This window comes from Parasteatoda tepidariorum, chromosome 3 (genome assembly GCF_982258835.1).
Source record: "Parasteatoda tepidariorum strain Cologne lab strain chromosome 3, Ptep-v5.0, whole genome shotgun sequence".
Lineage (NCBI taxonomy): Eukaryota > Metazoa > Arthropoda > Arachnida > Araneae > Theridiidae > Parasteatoda > Parasteatoda tepidariorum.
In genome coordinates this window covers 29,545,093-29,572,200 of record NC_141757.1, presented here as the reverse complement: position 1 = coordinate 29,572,200, position 27,108 = coordinate 29,545,093, and the positions used below count along the sequence as shown (strand labels likewise).

General features: G+C 27.4%; 1 protein-coding gene across 2 annotated transcripts in view; it reads left to right on the top strand.

The window, feature by feature from the left end:
- LOC107440526 (cell adhesion molecule Dscam1) overlaps positions 1-27,108 on the top strand; it is a 193,137-nt gene that overhangs the window by 116,175 nt on the left and 49,854 nt on the right. For both annotated transcript variants that reach the window (XM_087159008.1, XM_087159007.1), the window contains exons 8-13: positions 5,596-6,003; positions 14,922-15,083; positions 18,333-18,620; positions 20,993-21,118; positions 24,821-24,994; positions 25,941-26,088. In XM_087159008.1, coding sequence (XP_087015134.1) covers positions 5,596-6,003; positions 14,922-15,083; positions 18,333-18,620; positions 20,993-21,118; positions 24,821-24,994; positions 25,941-26,088 — 1,306 coding nt within the window. The remainder of the gene's footprint in view (positions 1-5,595; positions 6,004-14,921; positions 15,084-18,332; positions 18,621-20,992; positions 21,119-24,820; positions 24,995-25,940; positions 26,089-27,108) is intronic.

The following is a 27,108-nucleotide window of genomic DNA, read 5'->3' as shown; positions in this document are numbered from 1 at the left end:
CTATCGTTAGTATAGTCATTTGTCATTCTCTAGACGATGTTTCTAGCCAGAAAGGATAGGTCGGCAGCACAACTGTCTCCTAACCTGTATAATGCAACAGGAACATAAATTTCATGGATAACAGTCACCTAGAGACTTAACGCAGATAGCCTTCAAAATTCAAACTGGATAGTAATTTCAATGATCCTTTGAGAATAAGAATGAATCCTTTCAGAATAATAACTTCTCGTAGTACTGTAATAATTGAAATAATTAGTATTGTAATAATATTAATTAGTATTCCAAGAATAATAAATGTAATAAATGTAACAATGTTGTAAAAAATAATTGCTTTTTGAACAAAAGTTTGTATATATTATTGTACATAGCTTGTTATTTTTTAAAATTACGTAAGCTTCAAAATCAATAGAATGCGTTTAAAATTTCTTAAGTTTTGGTATAAAATAATTGTTTAAAAGAAATCAAAAGATTAGAAATGTTTTTGTGAGGATACATTTCAAAGTGAAGCGAAACGCTTAAATATGAACTACAACGACTATTCATGATATTCTCACTTAACCCTTTGCTTACGGTGCTCCATATTGTACCATCACCTGTGGTCCACATGTTGTACCAGCCGTAAGCAAAAGGTTAAAACCATATAATTGAATTCTTCTTAAAAAAACAACTACAAAATCTAGAGTGTTTAAAAAACAGAGATACATTATTAAGAGTACATTTATTCTTTATTATTAAAAAAACATGAAAAATAGTTGTTATGAGTAAAATATCATTACTTTACACTTAATGTTATTTTTCTCAAAACTATGATTTTTGACATGAAATGTACCTTTTCTCAGAAACTACTCATCCTAATGAAATTAAATTTTACAGACCAATTATCTATAAATAGTTAAACATTTTAATCAAGGAAGCATTGTTTGTATTCATAAACTCCTGCTTTGTGGTTGTAAGTAAAGTGGAATTTTCGAAATTTGCAGGAAAATCCTTTATAAATTTAGATTATATTAGCTTAAAAAATAATGAAAACTCAAAATTACAAAAATTTTGGTTAAATTGTGTAGAAGACTGTATACAATCAATAAAAAGAAAAATAATTAAAAAAATAATTTTTTTTTCCATAAAGGTGCACCAAAATTAGGTGATTTCAGCATTATCGAAATAGAATTTCTGCTAATCGACAAAAAATTATCGAGACAGGAATTAAAAAGGAAAGAGTAAATTTCGACCAAAAAAGATTTTTTTTACACTCCAAAAAAATTTATACTTTTAATGAAATCAATAATCTTTCATTATTTTACTATTACAGTTAGATGGATTTATTTTGATAAAGATATTTATCGGTGGCAAATGTTCTAATACTTTGAAAGCAGTTTAAATTCGATAAGTACCCTTCTAAACGCAAAAAATCTCAAATCTTAAAATTCTAAACACTTTTGTTTAAATTTCTTCTATCCATAGAAAAAATTCACGTTAGAAAATGACTTATTGATTTTTCTATTTTAGAAATTGAATACCCGAAAAAAGACATTTGTGTTATTTTTTTAGCAATTTTTGTTTATATATATATATATATATATATATATATATATATATATATATATATATATATATATATATATATATATGGACATGAACGTTTAGGAGCGTTTTAGATGACATTGATGAATAACCAGAAAGTTTCTATACAACTCAACTCCGCTCTTTTGTGACATAAGAAAAGTCGTTCGTCAATCATTTGTCATCACATGGACGTATTTGGAGCTCTTCAAACTTTTGCTTCTGTTACTTTCGTGAAAATATGTTGAAAATCAGCTAAATCATTCAATAACATTTGGTTTAAACGCAGCTTATCACTAATTCCCATTTTATCCATAATTAACTGCAAACTATGACTTTCATTCAAATACGTCCTTCTTAAGTTTTTGATTTGTACACCAAAAAAGTTTTTTTTAAATTTAAATAAAAAATAAGGTTTTCCAAGAATAAGTAATTTGATTTAAAGACACTATTTTGTATAAATGAATTTTTATAAGCATACCATATAAAAAAGTTTAAAAAAAACAGTCTACTGTAGGCCAGCGAGTATTATGCGCACAAGCTATTTATTTTCAAGACAGGACAACTCGGTAATACTTAACCTGAAGTTAAATAGTGAAGCTAGGCAGTTTAATAGTGAGTGTATTCACCATACACTGTTTATTTTTTTACAATATATTATAAGGAAAAAGTTTTCTACATTAATGTAAACGTTGTCAATAAAGAAATGGGAAGGAACTCTAAGCGTCAATGAGTTAGTGGCAAATTCTTTTTTACCTGATTTCTAATCGCTGAGATGCTTTGACAGGATTTCAAAGCTCTGTTTCCTACAGTTTTAAACCCATTGTTGCTACATGATGGTTGAAAAATAAGGATTTTACAGTAATGTACATTGCGCAAAAAAAATAAATAAATAAACGGACCACCTTGAATAACTTTGATTTAATGATAAGATCATCACACTCTAGGGCTCAATCTTAAAGATTCGAAAGGCAGACATCAAATACATTAATTATTTGGAGAGCAGACGATATACTAAGTTATGAAATCGGACACAAAAACGTACTTTCTCTGAATAAACATTTTTTTCCGACGAATTTGGATTTCTAAACCCTAGGGTTAGCTGCAATCTGGAAAATATGGTCCCAATAGTTTGGTCAGGAGAGTGGTCCAAAGTTAGGAACCCAAAATGTTAATTTTACTTTTTACGTATTTCGCTATATTTCGAGAAATTATACATCGGATAGATCGCGAATTTTAAATAAAACATTCAACTATAAAATTTATTTAGCCAACGATATTCCCATGCAAAAACAACTTCCTGTGAGCATTTACTATTGTTTGTTAGCTTATTTTATAATAGTCGAAATAATATTGAAATGTAAGGTATAATTGTTTTACATAATCTCATAAAATTTATTTTTACTAGGCAAAATATAAATTTTGATCAAAATCGGACGAATAGTTCCAGAGAAAATGAGTTTTAAGAATAAGACTTTTTCAAAATTTAATTTCTCAGAAACTATTTGACCAATTTCGCGCATAATTTTGTAATTTGCCATTTAAAATTACATTCCTTTAAATGATGTGAAAAAGGTATACCTTATAATAAATTTTTTTTGACAATTATTAAGTAAGATAATTTTAAAAAAAATAATCCATACAAATAGTTATATTTTGCATGGAAATATCTTTAAATGTACAAATTTTATAATTGTTTGAAAATTTGTTTTCAATTTTCTAAAAAATTTCTTTCTCTCTCTCTTTCTCTCTCTGTATATATATATATATATATATATATATATATATATATATATATATATATATATATATATATATATATATATATATATATATATATATATATATATTCACGTTTTAGTTTAGACATAGAAAACAAGAAAAAATATATTAAAGGAAATTTTATGATTTTAAAAATCATGAATTCTCGTTGTGAAAAATCAAGTTCTATTTTTATCTTTCAAGTGTTGAAAAAATTTAGTTTTTTTCTGTTGCGTATTTTTCATTCAGTCATATTGGTTAAATTATATTTTTTCAGTCTAAATTTGATAAGTAACTTCATGCGAGGATATATTTTGAAGTTGAACAATTCAACTCTTATTAGCCCAGAACCAATATATTTACAGTAATGCAGGTTTAATCTTTATTATGCATTTGTTTTCTTTCTCATACCATGACAACGATATAATAAAACCAGTGCTCTATTTTTCTGATTGAGAGAATTCACCATAAAAAAAAATATAGCATATGATTAAAGATCATACTGATCATCAGATAGTTCAGAAGTGTAATCTTTCAAATGATGGTAAAAAATATTTCCAAGAAAAATGAACTTAGATTTATGTGCATAATATAAATAATATAAATTTTATTCGAACTCATATGACTTTTTGCCTTAATGATGAAACATGATACAGGTAGATGTATTAATAATATTTCCTATTTACCATTAAAATCATGAGAAAAATATAGAACTTGCTGAAATCAATTTTTCAGTAACTGTTCATCTGATAATTTTCAATATTTGCATTTTGCCATAGAAAATTACATGTTTTAAATAGACGTAAAAAATTGTAGACCTTACGCTTAAAAATTTTTTAGACAATTAATAAAAAAAATAATAAAATTAATAAATATTTAATAAAAAAATTTTTTTTGCATCTTTGAGCAAACGAATTAGATAGTTGTGAATCAAGAATTTGGAATTCGCTTCAAAAATTCCAGTGATATGGTGAAATTCTCAAAAAGTAGAATTAACATTTGTCCAAACTTTGGATTGCTCTTCTTATCAAACTATGGGTAGCATATTTCCGAGATTGCGGTTACCCTCAATATTTCGGGGGTCAGAAATCTGAATCCGTCGGTAAAAAGTTATGTTTATTCAGAGAAAAGTACGTTTGTGTGTCTGATTTCGTAACTTAAAATATTGTGTGTTCTCATTAATTAGTACATTTGAAGTCAACCCCTGGTACCATTAAATTGTGTCCTGGAACGTGAAGATCTGGTCATTAGATCAAAAGTTATTTAGGGTTTCTTTTCTTTCCGGCACATTGTACTCAAAAAATATTTTTCTGATTCTAAACCTGTGTAGTATGTACCATATATGGGGATAGTTAATTATTTAGGCAACGTTTATGCACTCAAATACTATCCTCACTCGCATGTTTTCCGAAATGGGCAATTTTAACGAGAACCCATAATTGTGGATGCGAAAGCTGTTACATTACCTCTGCAGATTCTGTATTCTTATTTTTGCACATATATAACTGATCTTTAATAAAAATCGGTTAGAACAGACCTCAAAACGAATTCAGCACCTATTAACATTTCTCTTTTTAAGCTCTCTCCTTTTCCACTAAAATATATTCTTTTTGGGTCGTTATCTTTGTAACACAAAGGGGAGGAATGGTATTTAAATTTTTTTTAATAAAATAAAATACGAATTTCATCTATATAAATGTTATAAGCAGTGTCTCATAGCCTCAGAACTATCTTTCATTGCTAAACGCGTGTGTTAATTTAAATTTCAGGAAAGGTAAATAAAATTTTCTACTACAATAGGAATGTTTTCTTTATTTAAAACTAAAAAAAATCCGAAACAAACTTATGAAAAACGGGTAACATTGGAATGAAATTTGAAAAATTCTCGTACTTAGATCATCAAAAAAATGGCCCTCTTAGCTCATCAAAATTAACTCTATAGTTGCATTTTTAGTTGCACTGCCCGCATGGAAATTTCTTAATTCCAAGTTAAACAGTTAATAATTACCGATCTAATTGTCAGAAATTCATCGTGGTATATATACATTTTCCTACTCACTATTCTTAGTTCTAGTTTCTAAGTCTTATAATTTTATCACAGCAAAGAAAACTGTTAACTAAATTGAACACCGAAAACAGTGATGGCAACACTCACGATTTTTCGATATAGAGGGATTTAAATTCTGTATTAATGTGAAATAGACTAAAATTCTAATGGATATTGAATCTTCGAATGGTTGAATTAATACATTAATGTGAATTCATTTATTACAGATGTGCCTCCGACCTTGATATCAGCATTTCCAGAACATACAGCCCATTCCGGTGACTCAATTTCCCTCAAGTGTGTTACAACCGGTAATCCTCTGCCCCGCATCACATGGCATCTAGACGACATTGCCATAGATCAAGGTCCCCGTGTGACAGCCGTGGATCGAATGGGTGACCTCGGTCACGTGACTGGTGTGCTGAACATCACGGAAGCTCGAGTCGAAGACAGCGGTGAATATAGGTGTCAAGGCGAAAATGATGTCGGCAGCACCTTTCATGCAGCCCGACTTAACATTTACGGACCGCCTTTCGTCAGAACAATGAGAAACGTAACTGCTGTTTCGGGAGAAGACCTGACGATTCGTTGCCCTTACGGAGGATATCCCATCAAGAGCATCAAATGGTTTAAGAGTAAGTAAATACTTAGGAAGTAAATGAACTTGGAATAGAATTTTAGAGTTTAGCTCTTGCTGTTGTACAAAATTCTTAGGAGAACAGAAAAATTAATATACTTTCGAAAGGAATAGATTGGGCTTAGAATCTGTCATACCTAACGGGGTATTTTTAGCAAAAATAAATAAATAGCAATAAATAAATAAATAATATGTGAATAATGGTTTGATTCGATTTGCGGGAAATAAAACATGCGTTAAATTTTTTAGGGAAATTTAGGCTGTAAACCATTAAAAAACTAACGCAATTACTACTTAAAGTAATCGCCTGCTAAGCATACAAAAGTAAGTTTACCAAATACATATGAATATATTATTTAGGATGAAAATGGCTATATCTTTTTTGAAAGTTATATTACGTATCTGTTGAAATACAGCAAGTAAAATTAAAAAAAATATCAATTAAAGTAAATTCAAAATTTATTACGATAATAACAAATTTTTGCAAAATTTGAATCTCGTTTTTATATTCATTTATCATTCATTTGTTAAAGGTAATTTAACCATTTTCTAATTTAACACAGTTAGATGTGAATTGCACCATCCTACAATTTTGACCCATTCAAATTTTAATCTCTCATAACAAATGTAGTTTTTATACTTATAGGTAAAATCTTCATACATGTTATTTTTTCATTTTTTTATACTTACAAAAAATCCACCGATCAAATCAATCGAATTTTTAAAGTCCTTCATTTCTGCCTAGAGGATATTCTTCCAAAGATAGTCCAACAGGGCATGAATGGAAATATTTAAATTCATATAAATACCAAGATTTTGCAAAATATTTTTTGATGAATATTCATGTACTGTGTATAGTTTGTTCACTCACTTCTAGTTTTCTTTTAACTGTAGAGGAGGACTTATTGAGCCGTCTATATATCCGGGAGCTGTTTTTTTTTTCTCTAAATGGAGTCTGTTAAGGGGATTATTCCTGTAAAGTTAAAAGAAATGTAATTTTACTCCGTATTACAAAATTTTACGATTTTTGTATTATTTATAAAAGTTAATTATCAAACTGACAAGGGAGAACAAAATGTGAGAACCTTGTATAACTTTCGATCTAACTCTTAAACTTTTGATCTAACAATCAAATTTATAGATGTACTGACTTTCAATTTTAATCGATCGAAAAGCTAACATTATAAATGTGTTGCAAAAATATCTGTGCGACGATATTTTAAGTTACAAATTCAGTCGCAAAAACGTATTTACCATGAATAAACTTCTTTTCAATGGATTTTGATTTATGATCGTCTAAAATAAAAGGAAGTGGAGACAAACTAAACAGACAAACCATCTTGGAAAGCTGATTGTACGAAAATTTTATTGCTTTCGAAAATGGGCATCTCGTTAAAGAAAAGCTTTTAATCTATTTTTCTACACAAAATTTTTTTTATTATAGTGTGCATTGCAACACTCTAAACCTTTTATATACGAACATTGTTTAAAAAACATGCTTTGGAACTTTCTATAACTAATGTATATTAGTGATTTTTTGATTGATTACAATTACAATACATTAAAAAATATATTTCTACAGTTATTATATAAATTTATTACAATTTTTACAATTATATATTTAAGTCTTACTTTTTTTAATACATGTTTGTCTCAAAGGAGCGAAGAGAAATATAAACATAATGCAATTTTAGATGAATTTAAAATTAAAAAAACGAAAAGCTGAAAATAAAATATCAAAATGAAATAAAAAAAATTGCTATAAAAATAGTTAAGCTCAAAATTAGATTGACTAATATTATAGTTATAATAAAAATAGTTAATTAAGAAAAGCACAATTAAAGTGCGTTAATTTTTCTTGTAAAAAATAATTGATAAAAATATCAGAATAAAGTTCTGCGCAATCATCTGTGAAAGAAACACTTTAAGAACATTAATAATTGGAAAGTTTGAGTAACAAAACCCATTATAGGAAAAAAAGTTTCTAAAATTCAATAAGGAATTGAGCTAAAATAGTAAAATCTTTATAAATATATATATTAGTAATATTTGTAGGACTTTACATATAAACGCAAACTAGATATAAACCATTTTACTTTTTTTTCTTCTTTCGTAGGTTGACTGTTAATGTTAGAGCCCTCCTAAATGGATAGAAATCCATTTATAGAATTTAAACATCATTAGTAAATTCTTTCATAATAGTAAAATCTACACGTATTACCAGCTTTTTTGGAGGGTGCCCGTTTATAGGTCGAAGCCACATACATACTTACTAAACAAAAAAATTATAAATAAACAAAGAAAATAAAAAAATAAAAAACTTTTTATTACACTGGACTACTAAAATTAAAATAATTTTATAATGGCTACAATTTAAAAGTTTAATAAATAAATTAATTAATTCTTCTTAAAAGGTCATACATTTAAACTAATCTTTACAGTGGCATCAAAAATCGCTAATCATAATTAGTTTCAACCTTAAAAATTGTTTAGTACTAATACTTTGATCAGGGAAAATACATCAGCATTCGATGTTTTTTACATTTTTTAACAAATGAAACCGAAGAAATGAATAAAGCAAATGGATATTAAGTAGATCTATTTTAAATTTATCAGTCTCTTTTAAAAAACACTTTATAATTGGAATTATTTCTGCAAAACTTAAGACTGATTGGTAATATAGAAAAATACCTTATTGGCTAACACTTATAACTTTTTAAGTGTAAAATTAAAATAATTTCTTCTGTTAGGAGAATCAGAGAAATGTGAAATTTGTAGGAAGATTAGGCTTAAAAATTATTTGTTGATTTAAATAAATTTATTTTCTTAGCGAAAAAGACAAATATTGCTAACATTTGTACTAAAACTATTACTCATAGGGATACAATTAATTTGTTGAAAGAGACATTCATAAAATAGGGAAATAAAATATCTGTATTTTTTTAGTTTTATATTTAAGAGTAACATATATATATATATATATATATATATATATATATATATATATATATATATATATATATATATATATATATATATATATATATATATATATATATATATATATATATACACATAATAATAATAATAATAATAATTGTATCTATGTTGGGAAACACTTCCATTTTGTTATTATTTAGGGAATCCTGCAAATATTCAAAGTGAAAAGCTTTAAAAAATCTGCAGAGGAAAATTTTTTTTTTTATTCACTGAAAGATATAAGCTTACAAACAAACAAAAAATCGATCTTCAGGAATTTTTGTTATTTAGAAAACAAAACCTGACGATCGTGAATCTTTTTTGAAAAGAATATTTGACGTGCCTGTTTTTGACACATTATTTATCAAATGTATTACAACTTAAAACATTTTCATGACATTTAAATGATCTTCGTTGCTTTTAATATCATATTTGGAAACAACAGCATATTTTTGTGACGCTGTAAATCCCAAAATGAATTGCGATAATAAACCCTGTTACTATAAAATGTCGAGGCACGATAATATAAGCACAAAAAGAAATGTGTTGAGAAAGAGGAAATATTTTGTCACAGATAAACCGCATTAATTCGCTATTATTGAATAAAAGGATTTTAGATTTACATAAAAGAAGGTTTCTTTGATGAAAATGAATAAAAGAGTTTGTATAATAACTTTATCAGGGATAATTAGTTTAACGGGACATCAAATAAAAATTTTTGAAATAATGAGGAAAATAGGTTTTGTTTACTGTTCTGAATTGTAGGATAAACATTAGAAAGAAATAAAATTCTGACTTCACTTATTTACTGAGTATCTAACCAGTTAGATCACTTAATGAATAAAAATAAGAAAATAGTACTGTAAAAAAGTATAAAAATATTGTAAAATTTACCATGCTACTGGCTATAAGGATATATAAAAAAAGACGGTAATTTTTAGTAAATTGCTTTGGCAAAGACTTTTGGTAAAATTAACAAAATATTTTTTATCACCATGCTGTTTGGTAGTAAATCTTGTAAGCGTTAATGATTTCAACCAAAATGTTAGTAGTTTTAACAGGTATAATTAGAGATGATGCAAAAAGTTTTAGTTTGATGACTCCTACCTTCTTCAATTAACACTTGTTAACTTTGGTTTTTGTCAATTAATTGTTTTCGTTAATTTTACTTCAGTTGAAAGATAACATCTACCAACCTTTAAAACTATAAAAAATATGTATTTGTAAATATATGGAAAATATATGCCTGGAATGGACTAAATTAAACCATTGTCTTTACTGTTACGACTAACTGTTATAACTAAACAACCTAATGTGAAATTCCTAATTAACCTACACCTCAGTTATTAAGGAACAAAACACCATTTGAAGCACACAATAAAAGTATATAAATTCTTTTAATATTCTATCTGGTAAAAAGCATGGACATCAAAATGTTAAAATTATCAAAGAAATGTTAAAATAAGGGACATTTCTGAAGAACTTATTGGAAATTTTAATACAATACAGTGGAACATGATATAAAAACCCTTTATTTGATTAAATAAAATTTTCAGTTTTGTATTTTAATTAAATATGTGGTAATAAGAACCATTATTTTGTAAAATAGGATTTCTAATATATCCGTAATCATAACGAACTAAACAATTTTCAAATCAATGGTTCAAATTCTGGGTATTTTGGTTTTAATATCAAAAATGTTATTATTTTACCAAAAATGTCAATACCATAAAGAACTGTAATTTAACTAGAAATATTTTTCTTCATGTAATAAACTAAGCAAGGATTTCTTATTAAATTAATTACTAGTACACTAAGTGAATTATCAGCTGAAAAGACTAACTAGCACATAATATTACTTACAAGTTCCTTAACTACCTAAACTAAATATATGTATAACTACATATAATTTATTTAAATAACAATGATGTATTTGAATCAATGATGTATTTGAATCAATATGTAATTATCTAATTTCCTAACGTACTATGTATATATCTAGTTTCCATATTAACTAAATAACTAAGAAGATCACTAAATTTATTCACTGTCGCTTTCTCCGCCTATTTTCAGAAAATTGTTGCCATAAAATTATTCAAAGATCGTTTCAAATTCTAGGTCAATAAAAACTGGGTCAAACACATAAGACCAGTGAAATCTAGGTAAATAAGAAAAGATTGTCACTATATTTACTACAGGGATTATAGAAAGAAGTGGTAGATAAAAAAACGATTCCTTATTTTCGGTAACACTTTTAAAAGCCATTATAAATCATGCTTTTACTTAAAAGTGAACTTTTTAACTATAATTAGCTCCTTGTTACTATTGTTAGGTAATTACACTTCAAGGTTCAAAAATTTTCACTAAATAACAGCTATTTTAAAAATACCTCCATATTAACGAATTGTTGAAATAGTTAAAAAAAATAAAAAGCGCTTAAAAGTATTTACATACAAGCGGATATTATTTTTTTATTATTTTAGTTTTTTTGGAAGTAATCAAAAATCTCTCCACCTCTATGTAATAAGTACTATCTTTTCGATTCCGTGAAAAAAATTAAGATCAAATGCAAACTTTTTTAAATCATGACATGATTAATAGCTTAGCACTTCTTTAATGTATTTTTCCTCAAAACTTGTAGAAATGTTTCCATCTTTGCATGTTGAAAGGGAATAGATCAACTTTTGAATGCCTTTGTTTGCGTAGAAAAAAACTTTTTCGATGCGTAGAAAAAAACTTATCTAAATAATGTTTTGCTCCAATTTTTAAAATTCACTATTTCTTATTTCTTATGAGGCTGTTTCACTTTCTGTAATTTCATCTAAAATTCAGTAATTCAATCAAACTATGATACATAACACACAAATTGGAAAAATGTTTAGAGAAGCTGACAATACAATATTTTCTTTATAAGTAATATGCATTTAAAATGTTCTACATTTTAAACATTTTGCTTTTTTTTAACCGTTAAAAATATCCCATAAAAATAAATTTTACCGAGTATTTTTTTGAGGCAATTCTAATATTCATTTTCAAATCTTTCTGAAACATGAAATAACACTTAACAATCAAAAAATTTTACAATAATCTTTGAATGAAATTTTTTTTTGTATTGTTAAAAGTTATTATTGCAATAAATGCAAGTAATAGGATGAAACCATCTAATACTCGTTCAATAGAAAAATGAATCACAAAAAGAGTTCATAGAAAAATTCATTCATGTCTCTCCTTCCCAAAATAACTAGTTTTTATGATTTTTATCCCTCTTTTGCTGTTACCCTTTTCTAATTCAAGAAAAGTTAGTCATATTTAATGAACATTTTTCCCATTTAAATATTAATTTGCGAGTCCTAATATTAATAGTTTAGTTAAATTCCTCAAAAGTTTTACAGGATTCGGCTAAATCATTAGGGAACACACTTAGTAATTAAAAATTGTTCTAAATGTCATATGAGTTCGGCTTCATTTTTCTTTCATAAGGTTCATTTTTGACATTCAAATATTCACACCGTCAAGAGTATAAATAAGATATTCACGAGACACACATAAGGAAAACAACCAATATTGCGGAATCAATAAAGTTTGTATAGTACGTAAAAGAAAAGATTAACAAAGCAAGCGTTCTTGGACACTAGGGATTTTCCGGTTTAAGGGACTCAATCGTAATGGCTCAAAAGGGTAGCCTCAAATATGCTAATTAATAAGTTCAGACGATATTTTAAGTTGCGAAATCAGACACAAAATGGCACTTTCTCTGAATAAACATACCTTTTTTTCGAATTCGGATTTCTGACCCCCAAAATAAATGGGATTGTCGCAATTCTTTGGCCCAATACTTTGGCTAGGAGAGCGATCCAAAGTGATGGCCCTTTAATGTTAATTATACTTTTTGCGTATCTCGCAATATCTCGAAAACTTTCATAAGCAAATTGAAAATTTTTTGCACGCAATTATGAAATTTGTTTATCCAGACTTTTTGTCTATATTAATTAGTTTTTATTATTTTATTTAATAATAGTCGAAAAAATTTTAAATTATAAGGTATACATTCCTTCGCGTTATTTCAAGGAATGTAATTTTAAATGGTAAAATACAAAATTAGAGCAAAGTCTTTCGACAGTGTCTGAGAAATTAAATTTTGAAAACGTCATATTTTTTAAATTAATTTTCTTAGGAACTATTCGGCCGATTTTACTCAAATTTTATAATTCGTCTTGTAAAAATATATTCTTTAAAAAACACATTCTTTATGAAATTCGTTTGCCCCAAGATAATTCCAGACAAAAAAAAAATAACTTTCATTAAATACTTATTATTTTATTAAATGAAGGTTGAATGAAATTTTGAACTGTGCAGTATACAATTTTTTTCATCATTTTAAAGAATATAATTTTACATGGCAAAATATAAAATTTGAGCAAACTCAGTTAAATACTTCCTGAAAAACCGAATTTTAAACACCTGACTTATTGGAAATTCAATTTCTTTCGAACCATTCAACCGATTTTGCTCAAATTTTGTATTTTGTCATGTAAATTTTTTAAAATATTTTTTTTTAAATCGATGCAAAAAATTTTATATCTTACAATTCAATTTTTTCATATTATTATTAAATAAAATAATAACACATAATACATATTTACTAAACGTTGATTTTCGAATAGAATTATCTTTGGCTAAACAAGCTTTGTAATTTTAATTCGCTTAAAAAGTTCTCTTGATATGACGAAATACCCAAAAAGTAAAATTTATATTAGGGGTTTTAAACTTTGGAACACTCTTCTGACCAAACTAAGGTAACCATATTTCTCAGATTGCGGCTAACCCTATATTTTGGGGATTAGAGAAACCTATCCGTCGAAATGAAGCCATGTTTATTCAGAAAAAGTACGTTTTTTTATCTGATTTCGTCGTGATTTTTATCTGTCTGCACTAATTAATTAGCATATTTGAGATCACGCTCTCGAACTATTGAGATTGAGTCCTGGAACGCGAAGATCCGATCGTTGGATCGAAAGTTATTAATGGTGGTCCGTTTTTGAGCGCAGTGAACATATAGTATTAATATTTATATATATTTATTTCAGCATTAAAGAAGGTTTTTTCCATAGCGCCGAAACATAGCATGTCCTATGTGAGTCATTACAAGCTGCTGTTCTACTTTACATAGTAGTAGTATTGGGAAAGCATGTTCTTTGTTTATAGCCTGATAATCGTATTGTAATCTTTCTTAAATGCTTGAAAATATTAAAGTATAAAATTGCAGAATTGTTTTTTATTTTTTTCCTGTAACTCTATATAACATGAGGAATATAGGACAATGCTAGGAGACTATATTTTAAGCAGAGTAATATTATTTGTTTGATGAAATTCCACAATTTATTTTTATTTTATTTTAAAAAAAAGTTAGCCTGTTTTTGTGTTAATGAATGCCACAAATCATACTAGGCTATTGTGTCCTCATTTCGTAATTTGTGATCAACTTCACAATAGTTGTTAATAGATTTTTTTTAAATGTATCAATTTATTTTAATGCATTTTTTATTTTAATGCTTAATGTATCAATTTATGGCCTTCATTAAAATATTATAAAGTTAGTTTTTGTAACTAAAGTTAAATACGAATAAAGGAAGGCAATTCTTAAAAATCGTTAACAAAAAAAAAATATTATTGTAATTGCAGAAATGGGAAGAATAAAAAAATCACGCAGCTTTTTGTTGTTGAATTAAATGCAGTTTTGTATATAAATTAATTTGTTCATCTAAGTCATATCCTTGATTTATTTTTATTTTTTGTTATATATATATTGAAAATATTATTTGCATAATATTTATTGTACAATATTTGTTCATTTTATCTGAATTCGGTGAGCTAATAGCAATTAGCTATTCTTTCAGTTACTAAAACAAAACAATTTATGATACATATCTATTTCAGATGGAGTTCTTCTGCCTTTAAGCCATAGGCAGAAAATAAACCACGGTGGTACTTTGACAATACAAAATGTGCAACGTTCAGCTGATAGAGGAGAGTACAGCTGTACTGTGAAAAATACAGAAGGTCAAATGGCGTCTGGTTCTACATACGTTTCAGTTGTTGGTAATATTTTTTTTAAGTTGTCTGAAACTTATAATACTTTCTTAATTATTCCTATTTAATAAATGATATAATTAATTATTAAATAATGTTAAATTTTACTTAAAAAAAAAGCCAGAAAGCTAAATTGCTATAAAAATATGAGTAATTAAAGCAACTATCCAACAAAACAAATATTTGTAAAAATTTCCATTCTCTTACAATCTTTACTTATATGGTTTTATGAAATATTTAATTTTTGTTTTACTAAGTAAATTTAAATTACAATGAACTAAAGTAAAAATTAATCATATATATTCATGGATTAAGTACATGCTTTTAAAATTATTTGTATATAAATTCCTCCCTGTTACATGAAAAAAGAAAATTTAAAAACTTGTTACATATTCTTAAAAAAAGTAAATCTTCGGGAAACTAGGAGGAAAAAAAGTCTGCAGAAAAAATAATTATTTCAAAAAAATATATCAAAAATGATTGAAATTTCTAAAGAAAAAAACGTAGTCTTCCTTCTAGATCAATATATGTTCTTTCCAGTCTGTGATTATATTTTTTTACTCCCTTGGCAACATTTTTTTGACAAACTATGTCACTCAAGCATGGGAATTTTCTTTTACTTTATTTTTGAAAAATGTAGAACCTCGTTGTAATTTTGTTCAGATAATTTTGAACTCTATAACATGAGGAGGGAAAAAAAAAGTAATACCCAATTTACCTGTTTCCTGAGATGTCGTTTACTTTTTTTTACTGAAGACAGAATTTGTGCTGAGTGGTTTTTAGCCAATGCTTACTTTGCAGTTTTTTTTATTCATTTCTATGATTTTTTGAAGTCACTCTACACTTTTTAATGATTTTTTACACTAGGTTTGTTTTAATTTTTACAAAATTTTACAACTTAAAATATCTTGTTTGCAGTTCTCGATTTTATTACGTTTTCGATTTATCTGAAAAAGCTAATATGCAAGTATTTTTATTTATTACTGCGCAGTAGTGAAGTTTTCTCATCTCTTTTCTAAGTTATTTCTTTTTCTCCATTTTTTTTTAAAATTAGTGTGACGTGTACAATTTTTTTCTAAAGTATCTATAAAAAGTCGGTCTTTGGGGTGTGTTTGACGAATATTGATTAAAAAGAAATATTTTAAGTTTTGCATACTTATCCTCTCTAATAAAATTTAATTATATCAGGATTTTTCCCACCTTTTTCAATCTATAATTTATTTCCATCTGCAATTTTAAAATAGATCCCTTAACTATACATATTCTACACATATTTCGGTAAAAAACAATTTAGTAGATTAGAACAATAAAATAAGTAGATTTGGACTTTTGAAATCCTTCATCAGTACCTTTAGAGTTTACAGATTTAAAGTTGTAATTTTTAGGCTATAGTATAGTTTATTAAAAGTAATTTAATAGTTATGCAGGATTTTCAAAATAATTTTGTAGTTGGAAGGCAAACATCAGTACTTGGTATGCACCTAATTGATAGTAAAAGTGATGGTAGTTACATGCCATTCCTGCTCTTAATTTCATAATGCAAAAATTTTTTTAATCTGGAAATTTTCTAAAATTATTTTATTGGGTTTTGTGAAAAGTATTTCTTCTTTTTCACAGCAGAGAACCAGAGGACCTAATTGTGTTTTTTTTTCACTGTCAATTTCAATGTATATATATATATATATATATATATATGTATATATATATATATATATATATATATATATATATATAGCTTCGACATATTATTTACAGCTGATATAGCAAAGCTTGTTGAGAAATAGTTTGCTTAATTCTACGCAGTAGGGTTTGTTTGGAACCCCTTTAAATATGAAAAATGAAAACAAGCATTTTTTTTTCTTTTTTACTATCTTATTTTATTTTATAACAGTCGTTGAGCAGCCGACTCAATTTTTTTGGTTTACGACTACTGATGTTTAACTCTGTAGCATTGTAATTTTGAGCCCAATCCAGAAGACAATGAAAATCCTGGATCAAGTATAGGGAAAAATTTTGTTTCCTGGAGATCTTTTTGATGGAGCTAAGCCACGCTTGAGTTACTGGGAGAAGAAAACCACGGAAACCTCCAACGGCTAGCCTGACGTCAAAGGAACTACTTTGGATATTTCTACCACTTAGGATATTTTACAACAGACTGTTGTCGGCTCAAACCGGATGCGGAATTCGTATCGATCTGTCAGCCCTGGGATTCTAGCCCAGTTCATCTTCTTGGAAGTCGAATGATCTATTCTCTGACCCACCAGTATCAATTTAACTAGCTATTCTAATATGTGATAATTTTTATGTAGAATTCATATTTATTAATGAGTCATGAATGTACTGAATGTTAAACACTGAGAAAAGATAAATATGGTTAAAACTGCCTTAAGTTAAAATGTACCAAGTTTCCGGCTCAATGAGAGTTCCAAAAGCTCGGTTGTTCTTATCGAAGCTCATTAATAACGATTTTGGAAAAATTTACAAATGAAAATGGCATTATAATACGTGATAAAATTTGGTAAATGTGGTAAAATTCGACAACTTTATCATGATATCTTAGAGCATGCCAAGAAAAACAATTTAATCAGTTAAATTTACTTTTCAGCTTTGTATTTTTTTACTAAATATGTTGTAGTACGGACTATAATTTTGAAAACCTGAATTTCCGTTAAGCATTTATCTCTCCATCCATATGAACGGAAAATTTGTCAAATTAATGGTTTAGGTATCGTATATTCTGGTTTTATTCAGCGAAGTTATATTTTTTTATTGAAATTGTCACTACTGTACTGTAACGAAATTTAACAAAAAATAAACTTTCCTATTATAAAATGCATAATTAAAGTTCTCAAAATAATTGCACACAAGTCCCAATTAAAAAATAGTTATTAGAATTCACAAAAGGATCATGAATCATATTTTAAATCTCTCAATTCACATAAATTTCATTTATTTGCTATAAAGATTTGCTCCTTCTAAAAATTTTGAAACAGAATTCTTAATTTTAGGAAAATCACAAAATAATTATAACCATACCATATCAATTGATTAAAAAAGCTTGTGCGGAAGTGCCAATAAGTTCAAACTCATAAGAAAATAATATCTGTGTATTGCACACCTATTACAAAATAGATAATTATAAAATTTTCTTTAGATCTTATTCTTTAATAAGATCTCTCTATCCCTCATGGCCTTCATACATTTCTATGTCATTTCATTATGAACGATGTTTCTCATGAAAAAAACATTTCTTTCCAGTTCCCCCTGTAATAGATCCTCACTATTTTCGAGAAAGTATCACCGCAGATGAAGAAACGAGAAACAAATTGATGTGCGTTGTTATCCAGGGTGACCCACCCATGAGATTTCATTGGTTAAAAAATGGTCAGACGTTTCTTGCGCATGGTGACACCACGGTGCAAACTTTCGAGGATACGTCGATTGTGACTTTCAAAAAAGTTGTTTCAAGTGACAGAGGGCAGTATACATGCGTTGCCACAAATGTCGCTTCCTCAACCAACAGAACAATGCAACTTATTGTGAATGGTAAGTAAGTCATATAAATGGCTGATGACAATTTAACGATTCGTTCAAGATAGTGTATATGGAAAAATATAATCATAAAATAAATTAAAAATAAAAATAAAATAACATAAATAAAATTTAAAAAAAAAGCATTGCAATTTTCATGTAGGCAAAAATAATTTTATATGTATGGTGCTGGCATCTGGTGGAAAATTTATTAATTTGCATTTTTTTTTTCTTTTTCTCAAAACAATACATGTTAACTGTCTTTCAGGTAGCAAGCAAACTTTATATTTACGATTTCTTTTGATTGACCCTGAAATGCTGAAGTTATTTCTACAAAGTTGAAAACTATAAATATTAGTGGAACCAATATATCTATTTTTTTAACAGATTGAGCAAAAACACGCGCACACCTCGGCGAAAAAATATAATTTCTTTAGCTTTTATTTAAAACCATGTCTTTGAACTCTTTTTTTATATATATACCGTGATGTTCTCAACAGTAACATTTTCAGTGATGAGAATTCATTAATCAGATGGGCAAAACTTATTGTTTGTTAATTATTCTTTAAACCATTTCATGATTTTATTTTTCTAATATAACCGTCGTCAATTTTTTTGCATTCACAACCATTAATTATCAACTCCTTAGCCTTGTAATTTTAAACACAATCCAGAAGACATGGAAACTCCTAAGGGAAGTTTGATCATTTTTTAATGAAAAAATGCAATGCTAAATCATTATTTTTATTGAAAAATTTATTTATTTCTGGAAAATTCATTTATGTAATTTTTGTATTGTGACGAATAAAATTTACAATTATTAAATCAATAAAATTTACATATGACCATTTAAATTAAATCAATTAAATTTTTCAGTTTGATGCTTGATTCGCATCACATTATTCATTCTACTTATTCTTTAAAGTATTTAACTTAAAATATGATCTACTAATATTTCTAAGATGGAGCATTATTGACTGCATATTGGTATTCACATTATTGAGGACAGAAAACTAAACAGAATATTAATTTTTGATATCATAATAGCAATAAAAAAATCAATAAATGTAAAAATTGATTTGTATCACATTACAGATATTTAAAGTAGCCCAAAATTATCTAAAACATTATCATTATATGAAACTAATGTTTGTAACTGATCTATGTTCAAATGTTCATCTTTTTGAAAGTTAAAATAGAAAACAGAGCATCAAGCTTGATATTAACAAATGATTTTTCTGAATTTTTAGTCCTTCTCAAAATATATGGTGTCATTGTTTCATCTGAGACACATAGCGTACCTACTTTGATTCATGGGAAGCTTTTCATCCTTACATTTGGTTTAAATGAAATGTATTTAATGTATGGAGCTTATCAAGTGGAGAAAATTGTTGAAGGGTTTTTTATTTGAGAGCCCATAGAAAGTACTTTTAATTTCAATTTTTCCAAAGCAATAATACTACCGGGACTCTGGGTGGCAGTGTTTTTTACCGTAAAAACTATTTTCACTGTAAAATTTTACAGAACAAACGTCTGATGTACCGTAATTTTCACAGTATTGTTTACTGAATCACGGTAATTAAATAAATATTACTGCATAATTTACATTATAACTTTTACATTAAAATAGATTTTACGGTAAAATGTTTCTATACTAAGGGTGCCAGTATTTTTTACCATAAAAACATTTCTACATTAAACTTTTACAGAACAAAAGTCTGATTCACTATATTATTTACAGTATTATTTACTGAATCGCTGAACTTAAATAAATATCACTGTAAAAATTACCCTTTAAATTTTATGCTGAAAAAAACATTTTGTTGTAAAATATACCTATACTAAGGATGCAAGTAGTTCTAACAGCAGTTTTATCAAGTATTTTTTACAATATGATTTCAAATTAACCCCATTTTAATGCTAAAGGTTGATTAAAACTCCTTTTTAGCATTCTCTTAGAGATGTCTTTAGAGAGCTCTATTCGGAGAGAGCTTTCCTTCTTCTCATAGAGAGGTCTACTCGGAGAGAGCTTTCCTTCTTCTCTTAGAGAGCTCTACTCGGAGAGTGCTGTCCTTCTTCTCTTAGAGAGCTCTACTCGGAGAGAGCTTTCCTTCTTGTTTTAGAGAGCATTCTAGAGAGCTCTATTCGGAAAGAGCTTTCCTTCGTATTTTAGAGAGCTCTTAGCTCCTTAGCAATTCTCTTATTTTCATTTTCTTTTATTTCATTTTCTCTTATTTTCATTTCTCATATCTTCTTATGTAATTTTAAGAATTTTAGATTACATCTAATGCATTTCATAATAATATGTAATTCATGTTAGTATTGTCCTAATTTAAAATATTTTTCAAATTTCGCCTTGTTTCATTTGTTTTATTTTATAATTACAGTTCCTCCGCAATGGACAGTTGAACCAAGAAATGTATCAGTCGTTCTCGGTCAGCGAATATGGATAGATTGCGCAGCTGTCGGATTCCCTACTCCCAGTATTATTTGGAAGAAATTACTTCAAACAGGTAAAAAATGTTTTTTTCTATCAATGCATTTTTTTCCGAGTAATTATATACAACATAAACCAAGATCATATATTGTAATGTATGCTGAAACATATTTTTTGACATCTTATAAAGCATTGAGGCGCATTGAAAAAAAAGTAAGCGATTATTTTTCAAAATATTTTTATTTGCCATTGCACCATTTTTCATATTGTTTTAAATTTACAAATATTCCACTACAATCTTTAAGGAAAAAAAAACTTTTTTAAAAAAAAACGTTGTTTCTAATTTTTAATATAATTGAAAATCTAAAGATTCAACATTCTCTTAAATAATTCATAAAACCTATGCCACAATTTCTTTTTTCCATCGCACTGTATGTTTATTTAAAGCTAACAAACAGTTTTTAAAAAAAACCCTCTTAATAAAAGATTCATTTACTGAATCACATATTTAATGCTATTTACTAATTTACATACCCATTAAAATTTATAACTAGATATATCCACATTAAGTCCTATTTTAAATATACCTTTTAAGTAATAAACGTTATTAACATATGCATAAAAATATATGCTTTCAAATTTGTTTTGCTTTGAATCATATTTTAAGCTGTGTGTTTAAATTTTTTTACATGTTTCAATAGATTTCGTTTTCAAAGGAATTTTAATTTTTAATTTTTTCGTGTTTATAATTTTATACTGCAACTAATTCTGAAGAAGAAAAATATAAACCAGCGTTTTCATAAAGATTGCACTAAAATTCTAAGTACGAGATGCATTTTTTTTAAAAAATTTGTACTTTACTTGGACAAATACAAGCTTAAAAAATATTTGTGACAGCGTTTATCTAAAAGAATGTTATGTCTGAAGTTGAATTTAAAGTAATTGAGTGTTTAAAAATTCAAATATTGCATAACGTTCATATTATTTTGACATTAAATACAATTTTCTAAGCATACTTATTCCATTGCAAATGGAAGGTTTCAACAAAAATTTAGAATTAAGTGTAGTTATGCAGCGAAAAATACAATTTATTTTGAGAAACTGATTGATTTAAAAACAAAAATTATCCTAATGAGTTATCTTGTGTCATCCTAATTAAAAGGTAACTTTTCTTTTGAGTACCTGTTTTACTTCAAACTATTTTTTTAAATTCCACCGCATTGAAACATTTCAAGAGCGCTAATTCTAATTATGCAAATCTAAAATGTGTTTAAATATTTTCTTAATTTCATTTTTCAATTATTATCCGAATTTGCAGAAGGGATGGACTGAAAAAGTGTTTGAAACGGCGAGCGCACTTCTAATTTGAAACTAATTAAATTAGATACACAATCCAAATTAGATACACGAAAGTAATCTCTTCAAGTATGAGATTCAAAACTCTTCGATAGCAGAAAATGATGAAGACATTCTTGTGAACGCTAATACAATTATATGCAGATATATTTATTTAAAAAAAAAAAAAAAACTTTTCGTTTCCCAATAACAGATAGATAATTAAGGTACAAAACGCAAAAGCCGAGACTGTAATCCACTGAACTTTTTAAACTTAATATCACTTTGCAAAATTTAGTAATATTTTCTTCGTTTAAAAACTGGATTAAGCTCAAGTTTTTTTTTTTTTTTTTAAACTTTTCCTTGTAATTTCAATAACGACTTGCTTTTCAAAATATTTAATTTCCAAAACCTTCTTTTCTACATTAGTTCTAATTTCCAATAACAGTTAAAATTTATTTATTTATATTACTTTTTATTTTTTCTGCTTGTTCATGTCGGTATAAAGCAATTACATTAAATGAATGAAAAAAATATTAATGTACTCTTTTATCAATTGATAAATAAAATAAAAGTTTTGCGAAATAAACTATAAAAACCCTTACTTATTTGTAACTTTTTCAATCGATTTAGCGCTGTTTTTTGGTTATTTCTACATTTTACAAAGGATATTTTTCCAGAATCTCAACTCGTTTTTAGTTGTTAAATACATTTTTTAATTAAGGAAAAAGTAGTTTGTATAACATGCGGTAAAGAAGGTTTTAAAACAGTTGTTTTTGTGACTGTAAGAGCTGAATTATGTAAGTTAAATATTGCCTAATGATTGCACTCAAAGAAATACAAGTACATGTTTTCAATCTTTCGTGTTTATTTACATTTCTCTTGCTGCATGATTTTATTCCATGTATCAACAGTTTAATTTCTAAGAGTGTAAAAGAATAGTTTTGAAAAATATCTTTTAACCAGTTAAGCCCGTTTGATGAGTATACATGCCAAACCAAATATTCATTGCTGTGTAGTTTGACGAATAAACTCATAAAGCAAATTAAAAAATTTCCTTTGACTATTAAAACGTAAAATTTCATTTCAATACAATTAAAATATTATATGAAGGTATTGTTTCCCTAATATCCCCAAAGTAACTGATGTGTATTTTATATTGAGAGACGGAGAGGGACTCGTTTCGAGACATTAAATACATATCTATCCGTGATTTGGATTGCCCGGGTTGATTAGCGTAAACAATTTTCATGGTCAATACTAGCTCTTTAATCTACGAGGCAGAATCCTAGACATTCTTAAAATGACTACTAAAGTCCAACAATTTAACTTCAAAATCTATCTTTTCATCTTTTTTGAAGTAAAGCTGAAATTAAAATTATCAAGAAATATAACTAGCGGCAAAACCCTTTTTATAGCTGCGTTTTAGCGGAGTGAAAGAAATGCTGATTGCTTTTAATTATGTTGTTGTCGTTGCTTATCCCCTTGGTCTAGAGCTCTAGACCAAGTCCAGAAGATCATGTCGCATCAGGAAGTCCTAGGCATAATTGCTTTTAATTATAAATTATCCATTATTATTCATGGATATGATATAGTCCTACATCTATGTCCTACAACAGTTAAAAAAGTTTTTGGTATTAAGTGTTTTTTAATATATATAATCGGACCATTTGTCCTCTGTTCGAATTACATACACGTTATTGTTCTATTTGACCCTGTGAAGGCTTTCTAATATTGAATTTTGAGTAATTAACAGCAATGTTTTAAAATGTATGACAAGTTTTTAAATAACTCATTTAATTATTATTAATGTTCTTAAATTATTAATTATATGATTTATCATTGTATGAATCGAAAAGAGGATTGATTTTTGCACAAAAGTTATAAAGCGAATGTTAATTCAGTTCTGCTCTTTTGGAGAGTATCAAATTCATTGATTTACCGTCACATTGTAGAATCACAACTAACTGAAAATACGGCGTGAGTTCTATAATTTATTTCAAAACTTATTACACAAATCCAAAAATTATTAAATAAGGAATTTTTAAAAATATCTCCTTTAAAAAGAAAAATCAGAAGAGAAAAAATATAGATTGTGCTTATCTCGATGAAGATATCTAGCAATAACTTGAGACATTTAAAGAAAATCTGCTCTGAGCTCTGCTTTGTTACAATATGCTAGTTACGTTGCAATATAAGAAACTTTGCTTGAAAAAAAGTTCCTATAGTGTTTATTCATTCCCCTGCAACTTCATATTGGCAAACTTTCTGCTTCACTTTCATAGATAGAGTTTCATTTCGAAAATGTTTATTTTACAACTAAAGAAATGTAAATAAAATAATAAAATAACGACTACAATGATATGAAAATATGGGAGCATATCAATAATGAAATTCAATTTTTAATTAGATCCTCGTGATTTAAATCCTGTTCTATTTACAGATAGCAGTACGGGAGATTTTACCTATGTCCATTCTAACCCAAGAGCACATCGATTTAACAATGGAACGCTTGTGCTATCTGACGTGGAAGAAAATGATGGTGGATCCTATTTATGCCAAGCAAGTAACGGCATAGCAGCTGGATTGAGTAAAATCATCACACTTACTGTCCTAGGTTAGGAATTTTCCATTGTCTGAAGCAATTTAAAATATGATTATTTTTCAACAACTAACTATATGTAGTTTATAAACTACCAAAAAATAAAGTGTTTTTGAGGTTATTTTGCGGTTCACAGTTGTAAGAAATACACCTTAAATAGAAAATGAGATTATGTTTTGCACCAAAATAACCTCATTAATAAACTCAATTTCAACCTCATTTACACCTCACGAAATTAACCTCAGATATAACTCAGAAATAATGTTAGTTTAGATCGGGTGAAATTATTCATACCTCCTAGATATACGTATTTGCTTGAAGTGCAGAAAAAATCATCCGTACACCTCAAAAACAATCTCCCTAAGCTGCTTGCTCTAAAGTAGATTTCAATCAACCTCAAAACAACCTCAAGTGTGAATAAAACGTATATAGTTCATAAACTACCCTTACCAAAATAAGGTATTTTTGAGGTTATTTTGCGGTTCACAGTTTTAAAAAATAAACCTTTTGTCGAAAAAGAGGTTATGTTTTGCACCAAAACTAACCTAAGTAATAAACTCAATTTCAACCTCATTTACACCTCACAAAATTAACCTCAGATATAACTCAGAAATAATGTTAGTTTAGGTCGGCTGAAATTATTCATACCTCATATCTATGTATTTGCTTGAAGTGTAGAAAAAATCATCCATACACCTCAAAAAGCTGGTTGCTCTAGCTGGTTGCTCTAAAGTAGAGTTCCACCAACCTTAAATCAACCTCAAGTGTGAATAAAACAGCTTTACACCTTGGGAGGTGGATGTTTTCACGTTGTTTCTGAAATCAATTTCGAATACACCTCAAATCAACCTTGACACCCCAAAACAACCTCATATAAACCTCAAAAATACCTTGCATTTTTGTAAGGGTAACTATAATTTCAGTTTGCTAGAAAAACTTGATTTTTCAAAAATTTTTCCAGTTCCTCCTACCTTTAAAGAACCATTCCAGACAAAAACTGTTACCGAAGAATCTAACACCACACTTCGATGCATAGCATCAGGCCATGCTCCGATAGTGATCACTTGGCAAAAAGATAAATCTCTCATAGATATCAGTAAACGTGGAAGGTATGTCAATTTTAATTTTTTTACCTTTAGCTATAGTGTATGATTTTGAGCTATAATGTAGCTAGGAGACGTCATCGTCTGTTTGAAACATTTAACAATGCTAACATTAAACACCACCTGTTTGGTTTGTTGTGGTCACCAACTATTTGAATAAATTTCTCTATTCTTTTCAAGTAGCTTCACAAATCGAAATATTATGCTTTTACTTGGGTTTTGTATGAGTCGTGTTACTTTTTTAAAATGAAGATCTAAATGTAGATAACATTATAATTCGCGATTCAAAATTTCAATGTTTGGGGACTCAATTTTAGGTACTTTATTGTTACACAAGCTCATCAAAGGAACAACGTCAAGTTATTAGAATAAAATAAGGCATAATATTCTAGGTTTAAACTGAAATTTTCAGTTGAAATAAAGAGCATTATTAAAACTAAGAAGCTCTAAATTATTACTTAATCTGCGCAAAACTAATAGTTTAAACTTAAACAAAAAATAGCATAGTTTGTTTGTTAATAATAACAGATCACTTTAAATTTTGTCCTTCTTGCACAATTTACAGTTCGATTTGTTAAAGTTTCTTTTTCTCCTACACGAAAAAAGTGATTTTTTTTAGACCACATATAAACTTTTGAAAAGAAAATTTTTAGAATGACAGTGAAGCTCTTTTAAAAAAGAAAAATGAAAATTCGTTTTATTTCCAATCTAATAAAATGCAACTATGAAAATTTCAATGCACAGAATCACTTAGAAAATAATACATTTGAAGCATTTATTGCAAAACAATGATAAGCTACAATTCTTTTGCTTATGAGTTTTCTTATCCAGGGTTAGAAAACAATATAAAAAGTCATGGTGAAAATATTTCAATCATTGTTAAAATATTCAAACATTCATTCCCTAGAAAACAGTAAGACACATCCATATTTAAAAAATTTTATAGAAAACTTAAGACAGCAAAATAAGCAAAAGTATTTAATTGGTAATTTTACTTGAATTATTGACATTTAAAATTCTCCTGGC